General features: G+C 41.3%; 1 protein-coding gene across 2 annotated transcripts in view; it reads left to right on the top strand.

Annotated features, from left to right (window-relative positions):
- The window catches only part of LOC126108470 (exosome component 10), a 219,304-nt gene that overhangs the window by 59,889 nt on the left and 137,634 nt on the right, over window positions 1-21,781 (top strand). For both annotated transcript variants that reach the window (XM_049913717.1, XM_049913716.1), the window contains exons 4-5: window positions 8,387-8,500; window positions 20,275-20,471. In XM_049913717.1, the coding sequence (XP_049769674.1) occupies window positions 8,387-8,500; window positions 20,275-20,471 (311 nt within the window). The remainder of the gene's footprint in view (window positions 1-8,386; window positions 8,501-20,274; window positions 20,472-21,781) is intronic.

Below are 21,781 nucleotides of genomic sequence, written 5' to 3'. Positions count from 1 at the left end.
AAAGATGCTATCGCTGCATATCAGTTGTTTCAAGAACATATCTTTTACACTAATTATATTCATAAAATACGTAAACTACGATTTACAACCACTAAAAAGTCAATATTTATGTGATGTACCATCACAGGCCCCTGGTGGGAAGTTGACATTCTTTTTGCGAAACATTAAGGAAATTTAGAGAACCAGCATTTATAGCCGGCTGCAGAATGATTCTACTGCTGTCAGTGTACATTTCGAGTAAGAACTGCGAAGATAACATAAGAGAAATTAGGGCTTGTACGGAGGCATGTAGGCAACTGTTTTTTCCCTTGCTCTATTTGTGTGTGGAACAGAAAAGGAAATGGCTTGTAGTGGTATGGGGTACCCTCAGGAAGTACCACACGGTGGCTTGCAGAGTATGTATTTAGATGTAGATCTAATCTTCAGCATTCTTCTGTAGCAGAAAATTCACTTCTGTACAAGGCTACACTCCATACAGATTCCTAACAGTTTAATTTGTATTAGATATTTGCAGATCCTCTTTTTCAGTAATACTTTCCTAGCTACAGGCATTCTACATTTTATATCTTCTCTGTTTTGGTCATCAACTGTTGTTTTGATTCCCAAACAGCAAAAATCATCTATCTGTAGTGACTCATTCCCTAATTTAATTCTTTCAGCACCTCCCAATTAAAATTGACTACATTCCATTACCACTATTTCACTTCTTTTATATTCATCTTATAGTCCCTTTTTGAGGCAGTATTCACTCCTTTGAACTGTTTTTCCAAATGCTTTGCTACATGCGACAGAACTGAAATGTCATCGGCAAGCCTCAAAGTTTTCATTTCTTCTCCCTAAACTTTTATTCTGTTTCCAAATTTCTCATTGGTTTTCTCCACAGCTTCCTCAACGTTCAGACTGAAAAACATCAAGGATTAGCTACAACACTGTCTCACTCCCTTCTCCATCAATACTTCCTTTGCATATCCTTTGACTCTTATGACTGTATTCTGGGTTCTATGCAAGCTGTTGGTGATCTTTTTATTTTCTGTGCTACTACTATTATAACAACTCACATGGAGTATGTCTTCTTTCTGTCTCCAATACTAAGTCACTTATGACTTGAAAATATGTGATAAGAGTTTTCCATCAAATGTTTTCTTCAAGTAGGTGGATTTGGACTATGGAATAATTGAAGGCAGCCACCCACTGCATAGCCAAAGCGTACAGTGGTAGGCAGGCAGATAAAGGAAACGGATCTTGTTGCATAACATCTGGACAATATTTTCCACTCTCGGATTCGGCCACTTTTTGCTTATTTCATCTCCAGTGACGATATTTCTGCTTGAGAAATTCCCACTTACACCATTGTTCTGTGTTCACATGAAACTGCAAGATTCTACATCTACCTCCATACTCTGCAAACCATCACGAAGTGCGTGGGAGATGCTGCATCGCGTGGTACCAATTGTTAGAATTTTTTACTGTTCCAGTCACATATGGAGTGCAGAAAGAATAGGTGTTTGACTGCCTCTGAGCATGCTGTAATTATTCTAATCCTGTCCTCACGATCCCTATGTGAGCGATACGTAAGGTGTTGTTATATATTTGTAGACTCATTATTTAAAGCCGGTTCTTGAAACTTTGTTAGTAGATGTCCTTGGCATAGTGTACTTCCATCTTCAAGAGTCTACCTTCTCAGTTTCTTCAGTATCTCTGTGTCACTTTCCCACAGGTCAAACTAAAACCTGTGGCCATTCGTGCTGCCCTTATCTGTATATGGTCATAACCACATGTTTATCCTTCTTGGTATGGGTCCCACACACTTGAGCAAAATTCTAGAATGGGTCACGTGAGTTATTTGTAAGCGCTCTCCTTTGTAGACTGATTGCACTTACCCAGTATTCAACCAATAAACCAAAATCTACCATCTGCTTTACCCACAGCTGATCCAAAATAATCTTTCTATTAACTATCCCTGCAAAGTGCTACACCCAGGTATATGTATTATTTGGCCACTTCCAACTGAGACTCATTGAAATTATAGTAATAGGACACTATTTTTTTTTGTTTTGTGAGGTGCGCAATTTTGCATTTCTGAACATTCAAAGCAAGTTGCCAATCTCTGCACCACTTTGAAATCTTATCAAGATGTGACTGAATATTTATACATAACTGCATCATCTACAGAAAGTCTGAGCTTACTATCAATATTGTCAGCAAGATTATTAATATATAGCATGAATAGCAAGGGTTCCAACAAACTTCCCTGCGGCACACCAGAAGTTACTTTTACGTCCTGTGATGCCTATCCATCCAAGGTAACATCCTGCATCGTCCCTACTGTTAAGTCCTCAGTCCAGTCACAAATTTATATGATACATCATACGATCATACTTTTGACAATAAGCGTAGATGTGCTCTGAGTCAAATGCTTTTAGGAAATCAAGAAATACCTCATTGCTTTGATCCAAAGCTTTCAGTATGGCTTCTGAGAAAAGTGGAAGTTGGGTTTTACACGATTGATGTTTTTGCAATCTATGCTGGTTGGCATGGAAATTCCTGTAAATGATTCAAAATTTGGAGGGGAAACCAGCAGGATACTACCCACTAAAACGTGCTCTATTCAGACCGACCAAAGGGTTTTACTCTCTCATTCTCATATATTTTTGATTGCAGGTTCGAAGACTTCAAAACAAGAAGCGGCTAACTATTAAGAAAATCAAATTTGGCTCTTTGTTATCACTGAAGTGTAAAATGCCGCTCATGTCATGTTGCTGGTGTATTAATATTATAATTTCAACAGACTTACATTCTGCGCAGTTGTGTTAATGAATGTCTCATCATTTCCTTGAACATAATAAGTTGTAGGAAAATGAAATACCACAACTTATTGTAAGGAATTATAGAGTAGCAACTCTTTAATGTCTCGATGTTTGTCTTCTTTGGCTGTTGTTCAGCCGAGCTGTCTGTTCCATTCTTATGCACAATATCATGATCAGTGGCCCAGTGATCTATGTAGGTTACGTTAGCTGTGTTATTATGTGTACTCGCTGCCCAGACTCGTCAACTAAATGGATCATTGCCGTGTGCCGTCTCTGCATCATCACTGTTGGTTCGGTCGATAGTAGGTAACAGCCAGGTTGCGCAGGGGCTGCTTCTCATGTATTTTGGAATTCAGAATACAGCCAAGTGAGAATTTAGATTAGAACTAAAAATGTGAAATTTATGACCTGTTTTGTTATTCTTCTGCAGTGAAAACATGTACATATGGGGAGTACTGTAAAAATGTGTAAAAATGAAAAAAATTCAGAGTGCAGTATTGAAAGAACTTCCCCTGTCATCTCAATTCTTTCTCAAGTCATACAAAAAGCCCATTTTCAGCTGCCCACACATACATCTTTTCATCACCTGAGCCGTACCTCTAAGGAGGAAACTGTGTGTGTGTGTGTGTGTGTGTGTGTGTGAGAGAGAGAGAGAGAGAGAGAGAGAGAGAGAGAGAGAGAATTTAACACTTGCCTAACCTAATTTTAAGAATAAAGAAACACAATTGTGGATTTCTTTTTGAAAGGCATCACACTTCAGATTCAACAAGTAACTTGAAATAAGTACAGCTGTGAGGTTGTGTGTGCGAATGTGTGTATTCACACTAGAAAAACAGCAAGAGCTCTAAAGCCGAGTGTTAACGGTTTTCTTCTGTGTGTTTGCGTGTGCTACATGCCAGTCGTCCATGGATATGTGGTAGTCTTTCTCTTATATCTTTCCTAACATTAGTAAACTGATAGATGTAAAAGCGTATGGTGTCAATAACGAAAAATGAAAAGAGAACTTTTCCAAAGAATTTGTTGTTGTTGTTCTGGTCTTCAGTCCCAAGACAGGTTTGATGCAGCTCTCCACAGCTACCCTGTGCAAGCTTCTTCATCTCCCATTACCTACTGCAACCTACATCCTTTCGAATCTGCTTAGTGCATTCATCTCTTAGTCTACGATTTTTACCCTCCACGCTGCCCTCCAATACTAAATTGGTGATCCCTTGTTATGCCTCAGAACATGTCCTACCAACCGGTCCCTTCTTCTAGCCAAGTTGTGCCACAAACTCCTCTTCTCCCCAATTCTGTTCAATACCTCCTCATTAGTTATCTGATCTACCCATCTAATCTTCAGCATTCTTGTGTAGCTCCACATTTCGAAAGTTTCTATTTTCTTCTCGTCCAAACTATTTATCGTCCACGTTTCACTTCCATACATGGCTACACTCCATACAAATACTTTCAGAAACGACTTCCTGACACTTAAATCTATACTCGATGTTAACAAATTCCTCTTCTTCAGAAACGCTTTCTTTGCCATTGCCAGTCTACATTTTATATCCTCTCTACTTCGACCATCATGAGTTATTTTGCTCCCCAAATAGCAAAACTCCTTTACTACTTTAAGTGTGTCATTTCCTAATCTAATTCCCTCAGCGTCACCCGAGTTAATTCGACTACATTCCATTATCCTCGTTTTGTTTTTGTTGATGTTCATCTTATATCCTCCTTTCAAGACACTATCCATTCTGTTCAGCTGTTCTTCCAAGTCCTTTGCCGTCTCTGACAGAATTACAATGTCATCGGCAAACCTCAAAGTTTTTATTTCTTCTCCATGGACTTTAATACCTACTCCAAATTTTTTTTTTTGTTTCCTTCACTACTTGCTCAGTATATAGATTGGATAATATCAGGGATAGGCTACAACCCTGTCTCACTCTCTTCCCAACCACTGCTTCCCTTTCATGCCCCTCGACTCTTATAACTGCCATCTGGTTTCTGTACAAATTGTAAATAACCTTTCGCTCCCTTTATTTGACCCCTGGCACCTTAAGAATTTGAAAGAGATTATTCCAGTCAACATCGTCAAAAGCTTTCTCTAAGTCTACAAATGCTAGAAACGTAGGTTTGCCTTTCCTTAATCTAGCTTCTAAGATAAGTCGTAAGGTCAGTATTGCCTCACGTGTTCCAATATTTCTATGGAATCCAAACTGATCTTCCCCGAGGTCGGCTTCTACTAGTTTTTACATTCATTTGTAAAGAATTCGCGTTAGTATTTTGCAGCTGTGGCTTATTAAACTGATTGTTCGGTAATTTTCACATCTGTCAACACCTGCTTTCTTTGGGATTTGAATTATTATATTCTTCTTGAAGTCTGAGGGTATTTCGCCTGTCTCATACATTTTGCTCACCAAATGGTAGAGTTTTGTCAGGACTGGCTCTCCCAAGGCCGTCAGTAGTTCTAATGGAATGTTGTCTACTCCCGGGGCCTTGTTTCGACTCAGGTCTTTCAGTGCTCTGTCAAACTCTTCACGCCATATCATATCTCCCATTTCATCTTCATCTACATCCTCTTCCATTTCCATAATATTGTCCTCAAGTACATCACCCTTGTATAGACCCTCTATATACTCCTTCCACCTTCCACCTTTCTGCTTTCCCTTCTTTGCTTAGAACTGGGTTTCCATCTGAGCTCTTGATACTCATACAAGTGGTTCTCTTTTCTCCAAAGGTCTCTCTAATTTTCCTGTAGGCAGTATCTATCTTACCCCTAGTGAGATAAGCCTCTACATCCTTACATTTGTTCCCCAGCTATCCCTGCTTAGCTATTTTGCACTTCCTGTCAATCACATTTTTTAGACATTTGTATCCCTTTTTGCCTGCTTCATTTACCGCATTTTTATATTTTCTCCTTTCATCAGTGAAATTCAATATTTCTTCTGTTACACATGGAGATCTACTAGCCCTCGTCTTTTTACCTACTTGATCCTCTGCTGCCTTCACTGCTTCATTCCTCAAAGCTACCCATTCTTCTTCTACTGTATTTCTTTCCCCAATTCCTGTCAATTGTTCCCTTATGCTCTCCCTGAAACTCTGTACAACCTCTGGTTTAGTCAGTTTATCCAGGTCCCATCTCCTTAAATTCCGATCTTTTTGCAGTTTCTTCAGTTTTAATCTACAGTTCATAACCAATTGATTGTGGTCAGAGTCCACATCTGCCCCTGGAAATGTCTTACAATTTAAAACCTGGTCCCTAAATCTCTGTCTTACCATTATATAATCTATCTGAAACCTGTCAGTATCTCCAGGCTTCTTCCATGTATACAACCTTCTTTTATGGTTCTTGAACCAAGTGTTAGCTATGATTAAGTTGTTCTCTGTGCAATATTCTACCAGACGGCTTCCTCTTTCATTTCTTAGCCCCAATCCATAGTCACCTACTACGTTTCCTTCTCTCCCCTTTCCTACTACCGAATTCCAGTCACCCATGACTATTAAATTTTCGTCTCCCTTCACTATCTGAATAATTTCTTTTATTTCATCATAAATTTCTTCAATTTCTTCGTCATCTGCAGAGCTAGTTGGCATATAAACTTGTACTACTGTAGTAGGTGTGGGCTTTGTGCCGATCTTGGCTACAGTAATGCGTTCACTATGCTGTTTTTAGTAGCTTACCCGCACTCCTATTTTTTTTTATTCATTATTAAACCACACCTGCATTACCCCTATTTGATTTTGTATTTATAATCCTGTATTCGCCTGACCAAATGTCTTGTTCCTCCTGCCACCGAACTTCACTCATTCCCACTATATCTAACTTTAACCTATCCATTTCCCGTTTTAAATTTTCTAACCTACCTGCCCAGTTAAGGGATCTGACATTCCACTCTCTGATCCGTAGAACGCCAGTTTTCTTTCTCCTGATTACGTCATCCTCTTGAGTAGTCCCCGCCCGGAGATCCGAATGGGGGACTATTTTACCTCCGGAATATTTTACCCAAGAGGACGCCATCATCATTTAATCATACAGTAAAGCTGCATGCCCTCGGGAAAAATTACGGCCGTAGTTTCCCCTTGCTTTCAGCCATTCGCAGTACCAGCACAGCAAGGCCGTTTTGGTTATTGTTACAAGGCCAGATCAGTCAATCATCCAGACTGTTGCCCCTGCAACTACTGAAAAGGCTGCTGCCCCTCTTCAGGAACCACGCATTTGTCTGGTCTCTCAACAGATACCCCTCCACTGTGGTTGCACCTACGGTACGGCTATCTGTGTCACTGAGGCACGCAAGCCTCCCCACCAATGGCAAGGTCCATGGTTAAAGTTAAATAAATGTGCACAGACTAAAGACATACTATGCTGCATTATGTAGACTCAGTGGCCACCTTGTGAATCAAAAGGTAAGAAAAGTGGGACGTTCCCTGCTGTACTTCATGAATGATCGGAGGGAATTTGTTCTGGAATTACTGACATGCTTATCTGGAATATCTCTCTCCTGTTGATGTATTCTTTCTTGCTTTCGTGGACTTCATCTTCTGTGCAGTTTGGCCTGTGCAGGAAATGGAGATCGTGCTTATGTATTTTCAATGAGCTTCTAAGTAACAGAAGTCACTCTCTGAAGATCCAGAATGAGATTTTCACTCTGCAGTGGAGTGTGTGCTGTTATGAAACTTCCTGGCAGATTAAAACTGTGTGCCGGACCAAGACTTGAACTCGAGACCTTTGTCATTCGCGGGCAAGTGCTCTACCATCTGAGCTACCCAAGCACGACTCACACCCTGGCCTCACAGCTTTACTTCTGCCAGTACCTTGTCTCCTACCTTCCAAACTTTACAGTAGCTCTCATTCTGGATATTACAACCCACTACGTACTGCTCACATAGGGATTATGAGGATAAGATTAGCATAGTTAGTCCATGTACAGAGGCATTCATTCAATCAATCGATCTTGCCATGCTCGATATGCAAATGGAATGGGAAGAAACGCTGGTTAATAACTGGCACAATGGGCTGTACCCTTTGCCATGCACTTCATGGTGCTTTGCAGAGCATAGACGTAGTTGTAAATGCAGATATCTCCACCGCCCTCTTGTCGTATGGGCCAGTTGGGAAATTGGGACCTACTGACTGCCACGTTATCCTGTGCCGGTGACATCATCAGGATATGTTACGGGGAGATGAGGGGTCAACACACTGCTCTCCCAGCCGTCGTCGGCAATGCAGATCTCGGACCTTCTCCTGCGAGTAGCTCCTCGGTCGGTGACGAGGTGGAGAGTATCCCATTCCAGTCCATGGCAGTTCCGGGAATTGAACCTGTCTCCTTCACACAGCCACCAAATGTCTGACCGTTCAGACCAGTAGAGAAATTGACAAATACATAATCCCAACCGGAAGATGCGATCTGCGACTGGCGGCAACTAGTCCGCTACTCACGGGTCACATCTGCTGGCGCGTCTCACCTGTGCAGCTTCTGATGTATGTCTAGCTTTCTATCACAATACATTTTATATTGTGAATATTAGAAATGCACGTGTTAAATAAGTGTAGTTAACTGTGTGGAGATGCAATTGAGAGAGGCTGCCCTTTGTTGTGACAGGGGCTGAACTTGGACGAGCTGGCGGGCATTCGCCGCAACCCTGAGCCCGTGCTGCTGGAGGCGGCCATCACGCGGCCGGTCAGCGCACCCTGGAACAGCACCGCCGCCACTGAGGTGAGTACGAGCTGTGCGTGCGCTCGAGCTAAGTGTGTGTAACACTGTGGGAGGGTCTGCTGCAGAAAGGAGCCGGTCGTTCTGTCCGAGTCGCGGCTCCATTCGTTAATAGTCTCATTGCTCTACATGTGAGGCTGTCCGTCTTGTTAGTTTATTGCGAGACAGAGCTAGGTCTCATAGTTACGTCTCTATTGCACGAACTGATGGATTTTGTTTATTTACGACACTGTCGTGCAAAAGCGTTATCAACAGCAGTGTGTTTTTTCCAACAGTGTGTTGTGTTTTCAGTTCTGGTAAATGTAACAGCGCATAATAGTTACGGCTTTCGTTGCTTCTTGTTGACAAGTCATCTGAGGGCACCTGTGTCGGGTTCTTCGAACAGTGTTTATTTGATGTTGGTTCCGATGTTTTGCAAGCACGAGTGGTTGGTGTAGTGTTATATTCCGACATTACACAGCCTCTATTTATGACGAGGAAAGATGATTGTGACCAAATAGTAAAGTAGTGTATTAGGTAGAGAATAAGTTACGAAACACACACTGTGTGCGGTCATTTTGTTTCACGTTTGTACAGAGTTGAACGGAGAGGTGTGCTTTTCGATTAATTGGCAAGGCTTGACAGCGATTAAATATCTTCTCCAGTTGTGGGCAGGGACTATTATGATTTGACATCGCGGCTTGGCTGTGTCTTGACTGTCGAGGAGCAGGCATATTCTGCGAGAATGAAAACAGCACTGAACAAAGGAAGTTCTAAAATGAAATGCCATCTTTCAAGACAAACTTTCTGTTTACCTTATATTGTTTCAGCTCCAAGGTACAAAGTAATTCTGATATGTACACGTATTGCAACAAATGCAAGACAGTCAGTGATGAAATGTTGACATCATTTTGTAATTACAGTAGATACCATTTTTCCTACCACCAATAGTAGCTGCAAAGGAGAAGAGTTCAAGTCTTTCCAGGTCTACACGGGGTTTTACAGAGATACTGCTTTGCAAGACCTTCCACATAAGGAAGGTAATTAATTGCGACAGAGTTACATCCAAGATAAATTAACATGCGATACATCGATGTTCTAACTCAGCTTCTAAAACATAAGAATAGGGTCACAAACATTTCACTGGCATTGTTAAAGCTTCATCCTCTGTTGCCGGTGGCAGACTGGAGTCAAACTTGCGGCCACAGATTATATGCACCTGGCACAAAAATGTCTGAGGACTTAGCCATTGTTGTTATGTTGTTACTATTACGGTTCTTCCCTTTTTATTACAGTGGTCATTTGCTGCAGTACAGGAATCCAGGAACTGCTCATCTTGAGGCTGCTGTTACATTTGCAGGTTTCTATGGCTTCCCTGGATGATGGGGTGTGTTAGCTCTTCTGCACAGCGAGAACTCCTCTGTTGGCAAATTTTATTATGTGGTCATTGTCACACAGTATGTGCTGTACCATAACCAGTTTCTCTGTCTGTTCCAACTTGCAATGCCTCTTGTGTTTGGTGATTCTGGTGTCATTCTGATGTAGATTTCTCCACATGTATGTGGTATATTCATGACATTGGAAAAGGGTCCCTTTTGTCCTTTGCTGATCTACGACCCTCTTTTATCTTCTTTGACAGTTTATAAATAGTCTTTATGCTCTGTTTATGCTGTATACAACCGGTTCTTCCCATCACCCTGGGAATGTATGGCAGAAGTGCCGAAAGTATTTGATTTTGTGACACTTCTTATGTAACTGTTAGAGGACCCATTGCTAATCAGAACATTTTTCAAGTGTCACATCTGGTGTCAGGTGTTGCAGCTCATATAACACATTTTCTGTGTATGTTTGTTGTTGTTGTTGTTGTTGCTGTTGTTGTGGTTTTCAGTCCAGAGACTGGTTTGATGCAGCTCTCTGTGCTACTCTATCCTGTGCAAGCTTCTTCATCTCCCAGTACCTGCTGTAACCTACATCCTTCTGAATCTGCTTAGTGTATTCATCTCTTGGTCTCCCTCTTCAATTTTTACCCTCCACACTGCTCTCCAATGCTAAATTGATGATCCCTTGATGCCTCAGAGAAACATGGACGATAAATAGTTTGGACAAGAAGAGAATAGAAGCTTTCGAAATGTGGTGCTACAGAAGAATGGTGAAGATTAAATGGGTAGATCACATAACTAATGAGGAGGTATTGAATAGAATTGGGGAGAAGAGAAATTTGTGGCACAACTTGGCTAGAAGAAGGGATCGGTTGGTAGGAGGGTAAAAATTGTAGAGGGAGACCAAGAGATGAATGCACTAAGCAGATTCAGAAGGATGTAGGTTGCAGTAGGTACTGGGAGGTGAACATGTCCTACCAACTGATCCCTTCTTCTAGTCGAGTTGTGCCACAAACTCCTCCCCAATTCTATTCAATACGTCCTCATTAGTTATGTAATCTACCCATATCATCTTCAGCATTCTTCTGTTCACCACAGTTCAAAAGCTTCTTGTCTAAACTATTTATCGTCCATGTTTCACTTCTATACGTGGCTACACTCCATGCAAATACTTTCAGAAATGACTTCCAGACACTTAAATCGATACTCAATGTTAACAAATTTCTCTTCTTCAGGAATGCTTTCCTTGACATTGCCAGTCTACATTTTACATCCTCTCTACTTCGACCATCATCAGTTATTTTGCTCTCCAAATAGCAAAACTCTTTTACTACTTTAAGCGTCTCATTTCTTAATCTAATTCCCTCAGCATCACCCGACTTAATTCGACTGCATTCCATTATCCTCGTTTTGCTTTTGTTGATGTTCATCTTATATCCTCCTTTCAAGACACTGTCCATTCCGTTCAGCTGCTCTTCCAAGTCCTTTGCTTGTCTCTGACAGAATTACAATGTCATCGGCAAACCTCAAAGTTTTTTTTTGCTTCTGCATGGATTTTAATACCTACTCCAAATTCTTCTTTTGTTTCCTTTACTGCTTGCTTGATAACGTCGGGGAGAGGCTACAACCCTGTCTCACTCCCTTCCCAATCACTGCTTCCATTTTATGCCCCTGACTCTTATAACTCAGGGTGTATACGACCCGGGACAACCGGGAGATCCGGGAAAAACCTGGGAATTTTTTCACCCTTGAGAAAACTGGGATAAACACGGGAATTTTTTAAAATTCCGGGAATTTTTCTTTGTTTTAGTTTTCGGTTGTATTTTTGTGATTTTGACTGGTAAGAACCAATACTCTAACAAAGGATATTACTGTATCCCGCTTTTGCAGAATAATGCTGCAGCAACAACACATGAAGGAGAGGAAAAAAAATGAAAATAAAACTTAAGTCGCAACGGAAGTACGCCATATACAACAACAAAACACAGTGCTCGTACAAGCGTCTGCCAACAGCACAGTGTGACAAAGGCTTTAGGAAGAACATGCAGTGCTTCCTAATGACAAATTGCCTCCGATGAGCGTGACGTGACAGCTGTTTACATTAGATTCGTTTGAGCAGTTGCGGACGGGCTCTTGCGCTTGCGCAGTAGAGTCGCATATGAGTAGTACCTTCTTGCGCTTCTGACTATGGATGTGTGGCTGGGTGCCACTATCTAGTATTGCCGCGGTTTGGAAATATCGTAGATTCGGGGTTGATGCACAGAGCAGTCTGAGTTGTAGTGGGGACATGGGTAGTCTCCACGTGATTTGTTTTTACGTTTAGCAATTTTGCTATTTCCTCTTCATTTATTGCTCTCACATTAAATGAAAACAGAGCGGATTTTTGTGGCCGGGAGTTATCAAATGAATTAATCATAATTACGGAAGGCTAAAATATGTTACTAGTTTCAGGTTTTATTTCCACCTTTCTGACACTCGAGCATTAATCGACTTGCAGAACAATGAAGCTATTTTTGACGGTTTGCTAAAGGGATTTGGCTTTTATTAATCTTTTGCGCTGAGGCAGTTAATTTATTTGAAACAAAGTGTTTAATTTCACACTGTTGACTAGTTTCAACTGTTCGCTGCATTTCGAGTGTATGTTTTCCAGCTTCTAGCTCGTATGGCATTATGCCATAATAAAGAACCAAACATGAGATAATACGGTTCTGGTACTCAAGAAAATTTACATCCGACTCTGAACATACGAATTATTGAAACTTCCTGGCAGATTAAAACTGTGTGCCCGACCGAGACTCGAACTCGGGACCTTTGCCTTTCGCGGGCAAGTGCTCTACCAACTGAGCTACCGAAGCACGACTCACGCCCGGTACTCACAGCTTTACTTCTGCCAGTACCTCGTCTCCTACCTTCCAAACTTTACAGAAGCTCTCCTGCGAAGGTTCGCAGGAGAGCTTCTGTAAAGTTTGGAAGGTAGGAGACGAGGTACTGGCAGAAGTAAAGCTGTGAGTACCGGGCGTGAGTCGTGCTTCGGTAGCTCAGTTGGTAGAGCACTTGCCCGCGAAAGGCAAAGGTCCCGAGTTCGAGTCTCGGTCGGGCACACAGTTTTAATCTGCCAGGAAGTTTCATATCAGCGCACACTCCGCTGCAGAGTGAAAATCTCATTCTGGATACGAATTATTATTCTGTATTTTAGTATGGTTCACGAAATTCCAATGCTCTTGAAGTATCCTCTGATGTCTTGTTTCTTTTATGACATAATGCAAGGTCTTTTAATGTTTTACACGTACGAACATGCGGGCTTGCTGTGTAATCATACCTGTGCAAGGGCAGTGACGCCTGTGTTATAACTTCAAGTTGAACAAATATTTTTCAAGGAAGACGCAATACATGAAAGTCACAGATCAAGTAAACAGAGTAAGACGTGTGTACACTTTAACAGTCGAATCATAACTGAGTCTGAGTCTAGTGGCCGCTGGCTGGCTGGCCGCTTAGGTGGCGCTGCTGCTGCATGGCTAGCAGACAGCACCACGTGTAGAGGACGCGTGTAACTGCGCAGCGGCACTTTGAAAGATCGGCGAGTCACAACAGACTGTTATGTGGCGCTCTCTGGCAAATGCTGAAACGAACCAATTTCTAACGGGTCACGGGAAAATATTGCAAATGGTTATTTGAAAAGCATTACTTTCAAAGTAAATTTCCTTTTACGCAAGATGAACTGTGTGTGAGAATGTACGAGGAATTCCTTAAATCACAGAGCGTTTGACTCTCATTTCAAAATCAACTCTTTGAGGACGACCATCTAGACGAATTTCGAGCCCAGAAGACCAGACATTTACGTCGTTATTAAAAATTTTACTGTCACATTTGTGTGATGTATCTTGAAGTGTAACACGCGCAAAAAAGATCAACATTATATGTGGAAGCTTAGCTTCTCTTGCAGCTTATTTATCTTCGAGACCAATATTATATGTGAAAGTTTTGTTTTTCTAGTAGCAACATTATGTATATTAATTTAAACCATTAACTCTTCTTATTTGAGTGTTCGTACTACTTAAGAGTGATCTTGCTGTTGACTGACTACATCAGTGTCCTGTGCTGTCATTAGCTGGCGAGATCACGTGACATGAGCTGTGACTGGCTTACAAAAGCGCGTTGCAGTCTCGATTTCTATGCTTCGGAAAGTAACATGCGGTGTTTGGTGGAATTTGAATCTATACCTTCGTAACATGAAAATATGCAGTGTACATGTTGCTGCACATCAAAGATATTTCCAAAACGTGTTTTTTCCCAAGTTTCGTTTTCTAAGGTGCCGTGAAATTCTACATCGGTGTATAAAACCATAAACGTTCAAAGGATTGATAAGTTTTACAGTGCCGAGGAAAAGTATACTGTCACTTAACACGGAAAAAGTGTATTTTCACCGGGGAGAAAGTGTATTTTCAACTGGGAAACCCGTGAAAAACCCGGGAATTTTTTTTCCTTGTCCATGTATACACCCTGTAACTGCCATCTGGTTTCTGCACAAATTGTAAATAGCATTTTGCTCCGTGTATTTGACCCCTGCCACTTTCAGAATTTGAAAGAGAGTGTTCCAGTCAACATTGTCAAAAGCTTTCTCTAAGTCTACAAATGCTAGAAACGTAGGTTTGCCTTTCCTTAATCTATCTTCTATAATCTATCTTGTGTACATTATGATCATATTCATTGTCACTATTCTGGCTAGAGTTGTGATTTGACAGTTTGTGCAGGCTGCAGACCATGGCAGAACACATGCTGTGAGAAACCGACCACACGATAAAATTTACTGACGCAGAAGTTCTCATTGTGGAGAAGAGCTACCACACCCGCTTGTTCACAGAACCTATTGAAATCGACAAACATGACAATAGCTTCAACAAGTTTATCAATTGAAGACATGAAGTCTGTAAATGAGTCCGCAATCATTTTATTTTTGGCACTTTTATTTTCACAAGCCATCTTGATCACACAGATTTCTTTATACTTTATTACCGGTTTCGGCTTACCGCCATCTTCAGATCTGTTGTAAATATAAATAATGTGTAAGCGACCAGGTTCAGTTAGTTAAGACTAAATCTATACAGTATTAATGATGCATGAAATGTAAAAATATAAAATATTTATAGCCGTGGATAGCAGCCATACATACCATCAAGTTAAACAAGTGAGTACATGGTATGTGCTGATAATACTCAGATTGCATCAGGTATTTATACAAAAACTTAATTCCAGCAGAGGGCACTTTTGTTAGAGTACATAGTAAACCAGTGTCGCCAATATAAAGACTAAAATGCTGTATGCACTGTTTTCAGTTAAAATTTTTCTTTGGTTAAATGAGTGTCTGACAAATCCATAAAAAGCACAAATATTGTACAATACAGGCCTTAGCCTGGTTAGGTAACATACAACTTTTTATGAATGCCAGTATAAAAAGTATAAAATAAAAAAAACCACAAAATCTTCTATTCTAAGAGATCACTTAACAGTGAACGTAATCATAATACAATTAATAAAGTAGTGCCCCTTATTTAAAAATAGAAAATCTATATTGATATTCACTGCTCACTGCTAGCACATTGTGCACAAATTAATAAGAGAGAAAAGCTAAGTGCATTGTATGTGATAGAGGGGGATGACGAAAAATAGACAGGTCGGAAAACAAAAAAAATTAGGAAACTAGTGGACTGAAGAAAGGAATTTTTTTGTCATCAGTCTACTGACTGGTTTGATGCAGCCCACCACAAATTCCTTTCCTGTGCTAACCTCTTCATCTCAGAGTAGCACTTGCAACCTACGTCCTCAATTATTTGCTTGACGTATTCCAATCTCTGTTTTCCTCTACAGTTTTTGCCCTCTACAGCTCCCTCTAGTACCATGGAAGTCATTCCCTCATGTCTTAGCAGATGTCCTATCATCCTGTCCCTTCTCCTTATCAGTGTTTTCCACATATTCCTTTCCTCTCCGATTCTGCGTAGAACCCCCTCATTCCTTACCTTATCAGTCCACCTAATTTTCAACATTCGTCTATAGCACCACATCTCAAATGCTTCGATTCTCTTCTGTTCCGGTTTTCCCACAGTCCATGTTTCACTACCATACAATGGTAGACGTACATCCTCAGAAATTTCTTCCTCAAATTAAGGCCGGTATTTGATATTAGTAGACTTCTCTTGGCCAGAAATGCCTTTTTTTGCCATAGCGAGTCTGCTTTTGATGTCCTCCTTGCTCCGTCTGTCAATGGTTATTTTACTGCCTAGGTAGCAGAATTCCTTAACTTCACTGACTTCGTGACCATCAATCCTGATGTTAAGTTTCTCGCTGTTCTCATTTCTACTACTTCTCATTACCTTCGTCTTTCTCCAATTTACTCTCAAACCATACTGTGTACTCATTAAACTGTTCATTCCGTTCGGCAGATCATTTAATTCTTCTTCACTTTCACTCAGGATAACAATGTCATCAGCAAATCGTATCATTGATATCCTTTCACCTTGTATTTTAATTCCACTCCTGAACCTTTCTTTTATTTCCATCATTGCTTCCTCGATGTACAGATTGAAGAGTAGGGGCGAAAGGCTTCAGCCTTGTCTTACACCCTTCTTAATACGAGCACTTCGTTCTTGATCGTCCACTCTTATTATTCCCTCTTGGTTGTTGTACATACTGTATATGACCCGTCTCTCCCTATAGCTTACCCCTACTTTTTTCAGAATCTCGAACAGCTTGCACCATTTTATATTGTCAAACACTTTTTCCAGGTCGACAAATCCTATGAAAGTGTCTTGATTTTTCTTTAGCCTTGCTTCCATTATTAGCCGTAACGTCAGAATTGCCTCTCTCGTCCCTTTACTTTTCCTAAAGCCAAACTGATCGTCACCTAGCGCATTCTCAATTTTCTTTTCCATTCTTCTGTATATTATTCTTGTAAGTAGCTTCGATGCGTGAGCTGTTAAGCTGATTGTGCGATAATTCTCGCACTTGTCAGCTCTTGCCGTCTTCGGAATTGTGTGGATGATGCTTTTCCGAAAGTCAGATGGTATATCGCCAGACTCATATATTCTACACACCAACGTGAATAGTCGTTTTGTTGCCACTTCCCCCAATGATTTTAGAAATTCTGATGGAATGTTATCTATCCCTTCTGCCTTATTTGACCGTAAGTCCTCCAAAGCTCTTTTAAATTCCGATTCTAATATTGGATCCCCTCTCTCTTCTAAATCGACTCCTGTTTCTTCTCCTAGCACATCAGACAAATCTTCACCCTCATAGAGGCTTTCAATGTATTCTTTCCACCTATCTGCTCTCTCCTCTGCATTTAACTGTGGAATTCCCATTGCACTCTTAATGTTACCACCGTTGCTTATAATGTCACCAAAGGTTGTTTTGACTTTCCTGTATGCTGAGTCTGTCCTTCCGACAATCATATCTTTTTCGATGTCTTCACATTTTTCCTGCAGCCATTTCGTCTTAGCTTCTCTGCACTTCCTATTTATTTCATTGCTCAGCAACTTGTATTTCTGTATTCCTGATTTTCCCGGAACATGTTTGTATTTCCTCCTTTCATCAATCAACTGAAGTATTTCTTCTGTTACCCATGGTTTCTTCGCAGCTACCTGGTTTGTACCTATGTTTTCCTTCCCAACTTCTGTGATGGCCCTTTTTACAGTTGTCCGTTGGCAGAATGAGGCTGACTTCTTATGCCGGAAGTCTTCGGCCGCCAATGCTGATTATTTATCAAAATTTAGGCAGTGGCGGGGATCGAACCCGGGACCGAAGACGTTTTTGATTATCAATCAAAGATGCTACCCCTAGACCACGGGTACCCTTACAAAGGAATAGTTACTGTGAAGTAATTAATGGCCAGGTGGGTTGTGAGAACCGAGGACACATTTTAGCGCCAGTTCACACCGGCAGAGTTCTAAGAAACCGATGTTGGGGGAAGAATCCAGATGGCACGGGTTGTGGAATAGGCACCGAGGTCACAACTCTTGTGTTGTAGGCATGCATTGCAACAGGATATTGTGTGTTGCCAGGATACACACTCTGCGTATGCCTGTTCATCCTAACTGATAACTTGGTGGTAGTCACGCAGATGTAAAAGGCCGAACAGTGTTTATATAACAGATGGTACACAACATATCCTATTTCACAGGTAGCTCTCCCTTTGATAGTATATGTTTTGCCAATTGCAGGACTGGTATAGATGGTGGTAGGAGGGTGCATAGGGCAAGTCTTGCAGCGGGGGTGGTCACAGGTTTAGGAGCCATAGTGTTGGGAGATAGGTGCAGAAGGGATATAGGGTCTTGAAATATGGTATCCCGGCTGAGACACAAAGTTGAAATATGCTCACTATTTTTTATTTACTTAAATTTGGCATATTTTGTGACAGTACCTTATCCGTTAGATGTTTACAAGGCAATATTGGTCTTGGCTTCAGTTGTCTAGTGGAAGTATAATTCCACAATGCATCTTTGTTGGCTGCAGAAATGACCTGGTTCAATGTGTTTGCCTCATTTTTGGTGCTTCAAATACCATTTCTTCGAATGTAGTTTCTTCTTATAGTTTATATAAAAAAAATAGTAACATAATTCAAAATTATTTATGACGGCGACCTGCACATTGTTCTACCGTCAACACACACCGAGAGTTAACTGCCGACTGACTATAGTCAAAGACGACTCCAGCTTCAAAGACATTTTACACAACACACAAGCTTCCACTTGTAATCAGTCTCTTTGCTATTCTTCGACACATTTACTAATAGTAATCAATATGCTTTCACTCTCAAAAATATAAGTAAATTAGCATATAATAAGGCAAATTACAATAAACAAATTCTGACAAAAAAAAAAGAAAACATTTACAATTTGGTATCGACAAATCCGGTAAAAAATAACAAATCGCCCAGATCCATTACAGTCTGACAAGGGTATTGCGGAGATTGGTAGGGCGACAGAAAGCTATTCTAGGTGCGGTGGGCAAAATCTCAGACAAATAGAATGGATCACATTTCAGGGCATGATGTTAGGAAGCTACGGCCTTGTCGAAGTAGCTGACTAATACATTTGAGACCAGGATAATACTGAGTGACAAGTGGTGTACTCTTTAAGTTCTTTGTTGGAGGGATCATCAGCACCAAGATTGGATGTGATGGCCCAGCAAATCTGCTTTTGAACTAGGCTGATGGGGTAATTATGTCCAGTGAAGGCCCAGGTGAGAATAGTGGTAAACTGCTGTGAAGAGTGTGCATCTGAACAAGATGTGTTTGTCTCGAATGCCGGGGCTGTACGGGAGGGAACGTTTGACACGGAAAAGATGGCATCAGTCAAAATGTAAGTTCTGTTGTTTGTTAGTAGGTATAATGTGGACAGAAGTGTGTAACTGGCATTCGGTGAGATCAACATCAAGGAAAGTGTCATGTGATTTAAGACCATGTGAAATTTAATTGGGAGAAGGTATTTAGAGATTACAGGAATTTTAGCAGGTCAGCCTCACCATGAATCTGTACAGCAAAGATGTCATCAATATATCTAAACCAAACCAGGGGCTGAAGGCTTACAGATCCCAGGAAAGCCCTCTCCAAGTGACCCACGAAAAGATTTGCATAGGAAAGAGCCATTCTGGTTCCCATGGCCGTACCCTCTGATCTGTTTGTATGTCTGCTCCTCAGAGGTGAAGTAGTTGTTGGTAAGTATAAAGTTGAGTAAGGTGAGTAGCAAGGATGTCATTTGAAATCAGGTGGGCACTGATTGAGGAAATGTTCAGCTGCACACTTACCATGTATGCGGAGGATACTGGTGTAGGAGGAGATGGTGACAAGCAAGGTGTGTGGTGGGAGTGTGACTGACACAGATTTCAGAGGATGTAGAAAATGATTGGTGCCTTTAATATAAGAAGGATGTCTTTGTACTATGGGTTACAGGTGTTGATCAACTAAGGCAGACATACATTTGGTGAGTGCTTTAAGGCAGAAGCTGTGGGACGGCCAGGACGATTGGAATTGTGGATCTTAGGAAGAAGGTAAAAGGTGGAGGTGTGTGGTGTAAGAAGTTCTATAAACTGAGGTGTTAGTCCTTGTGAAGGGCCTGAAGTTTTAAGGAGGGACTGTAGGTCAGTTTGAATCACTGGGATGGGATCCCGATGGCAGATGCTTTATGTAGAGGTGTCAGACAGCTGGTGCAGACCTTCACTTACATACTCCCGTCGATCGAGTACCACAGTGGCAGATTCATTCCTGTCGAAAAATACGGGTCGGCTGTTATTATTCCGTGCCGGATGTATCTCGACCGTTGTTCGACAGAGAGAGATAATGAGAGGTGTGTGCTATCCGTGTCGTGTGCTGCGGTGCTTGCGCCACCCCTGTCCACTCTCACGCTCTGTCTCCTCTCTCGATTGCAGGCCAGCCCAGTGGCTACAGTGGTGGGCTCCGGGCAGACGGTCCGTCTGCTCACTGCGCGCAACATCGAGCGGCCGCAGGCCAAGTTCAAGGACAAGGTGGACAACTCACCCGGCCCGTTTCAGCCGATCCTCAAATACAAGCCGAATGCGATAACGCCGCTCGCCATCACGCTGGAGGTCACCGACGAGGGTGAGAGGTGAGTGCGGTAGGGACCACTCTGTCTCTCTTATATATAGGGAAACATTCCAAGTGGGAAAAATATATCTAAAAACAAAGATGATATAACTTACCAAACGAAAGTGTTGGTATGTTGATAGAGACACTAACAAACACAAACACACACACAAAATTCAAGCTTTCGCAACCAACGGTTGCTTCATCACGAAAGAGGGAAGGAGAGGGAAAGACGAAAGGATGTGGGTTTTGAGGGAGAGGGTAAGGAGTCATTCCAATCCTGGGAGCGGAAGGAAAGACTTACCTTGGGGGAAAAAAGGACAGGTATACACTCGCGCGCGCGCGCACACACACACACACACACACACACACACACACACACTATCCATCTGTTGTCTGTGTATGTGAGGATGGATATGTGTGTGTGTGCGAGTGTATAACTGTCCTTTTTTCCCCCCCTAAGGTAAGTCTTTCCGCTTCCGGGATTGGAATGACTCCTTACCCTCTCCCTTAAAACCCACATCCTTTCGTCTTTCCCTCTCCTTTCCTCTTTCCTGATGAAGCAACCGTTGGTTGTGAAAGCTTGAATTTTGTGTGTTTGTTTGTGTGTCTATCTACCTGCCAACGCTTTTGTTTGGTAAGTCACATCATATTTGTTTTTAGATATATTTTTCCCACGTGGAATGTTTCCCTCTATTATATATATCTGTGTGTGTGTGTGTGTGTGTGTGTGTGTGTGTGTGTGTGAGAGAGAGAGAGAGAGAGAGAGAGAGAGAGAGAGAGATTTTCATTCTTCAGTAACATTTACATTTTCCCATTTCTTCATATTGTACGTGATACTAGTTGTTTTCCCCCAAAGAAAATTAATTAATGTGTTTTCTAAACACTTTTGTCTCAATAAAAGTCCACCACACATTCAGTAAATCTTCTGGCATATTTTTCTTGCCAAGCTGATGTCTCTGTTCCAGTTTCTGCATTTATCACTTGCTAGAGAAAAATATAAAATTACAAAGCTGAAGGGCTAACTGTAATGTGGGTAAATTGTTGGTTCTTCCTATACGCACATTTAACACTAGAATAGTGAAAATGGTGAAATAGACATTTCAGCTTTTACTTCTGCAGTAATGAATTCAGTTTTTAACGTATTTCCACCAAATTTTGTGACCTTTTCTCATTTCTTCTACTTTTGACATTAAAGTAAACAGGGCTCTCACTAAATGGCCATTCCTTGCCTGGATGCCAGATTAGCAAAAGCGCTGTATTATTGAGTGTGTCTGAAATTTAGTTTAAACACACAGGGACTATAATCAAATCCAAACACAGTGCATATTC

Source organism: Schistocerca cancellata, chromosome 11, assembly GCF_023864275.1.
Source record: "Schistocerca cancellata isolate TAMUIC-IGC-003103 chromosome 11, iqSchCanc2.1, whole genome shotgun sequence".
Classification (NCBI taxonomy): domain Eukaryota; kingdom Metazoa; phylum Arthropoda; class Insecta; order Orthoptera; family Acrididae; genus Schistocerca; species Schistocerca cancellata.
This window is presented reverse-complemented; position numbering and strand designations above follow the sequence as displayed.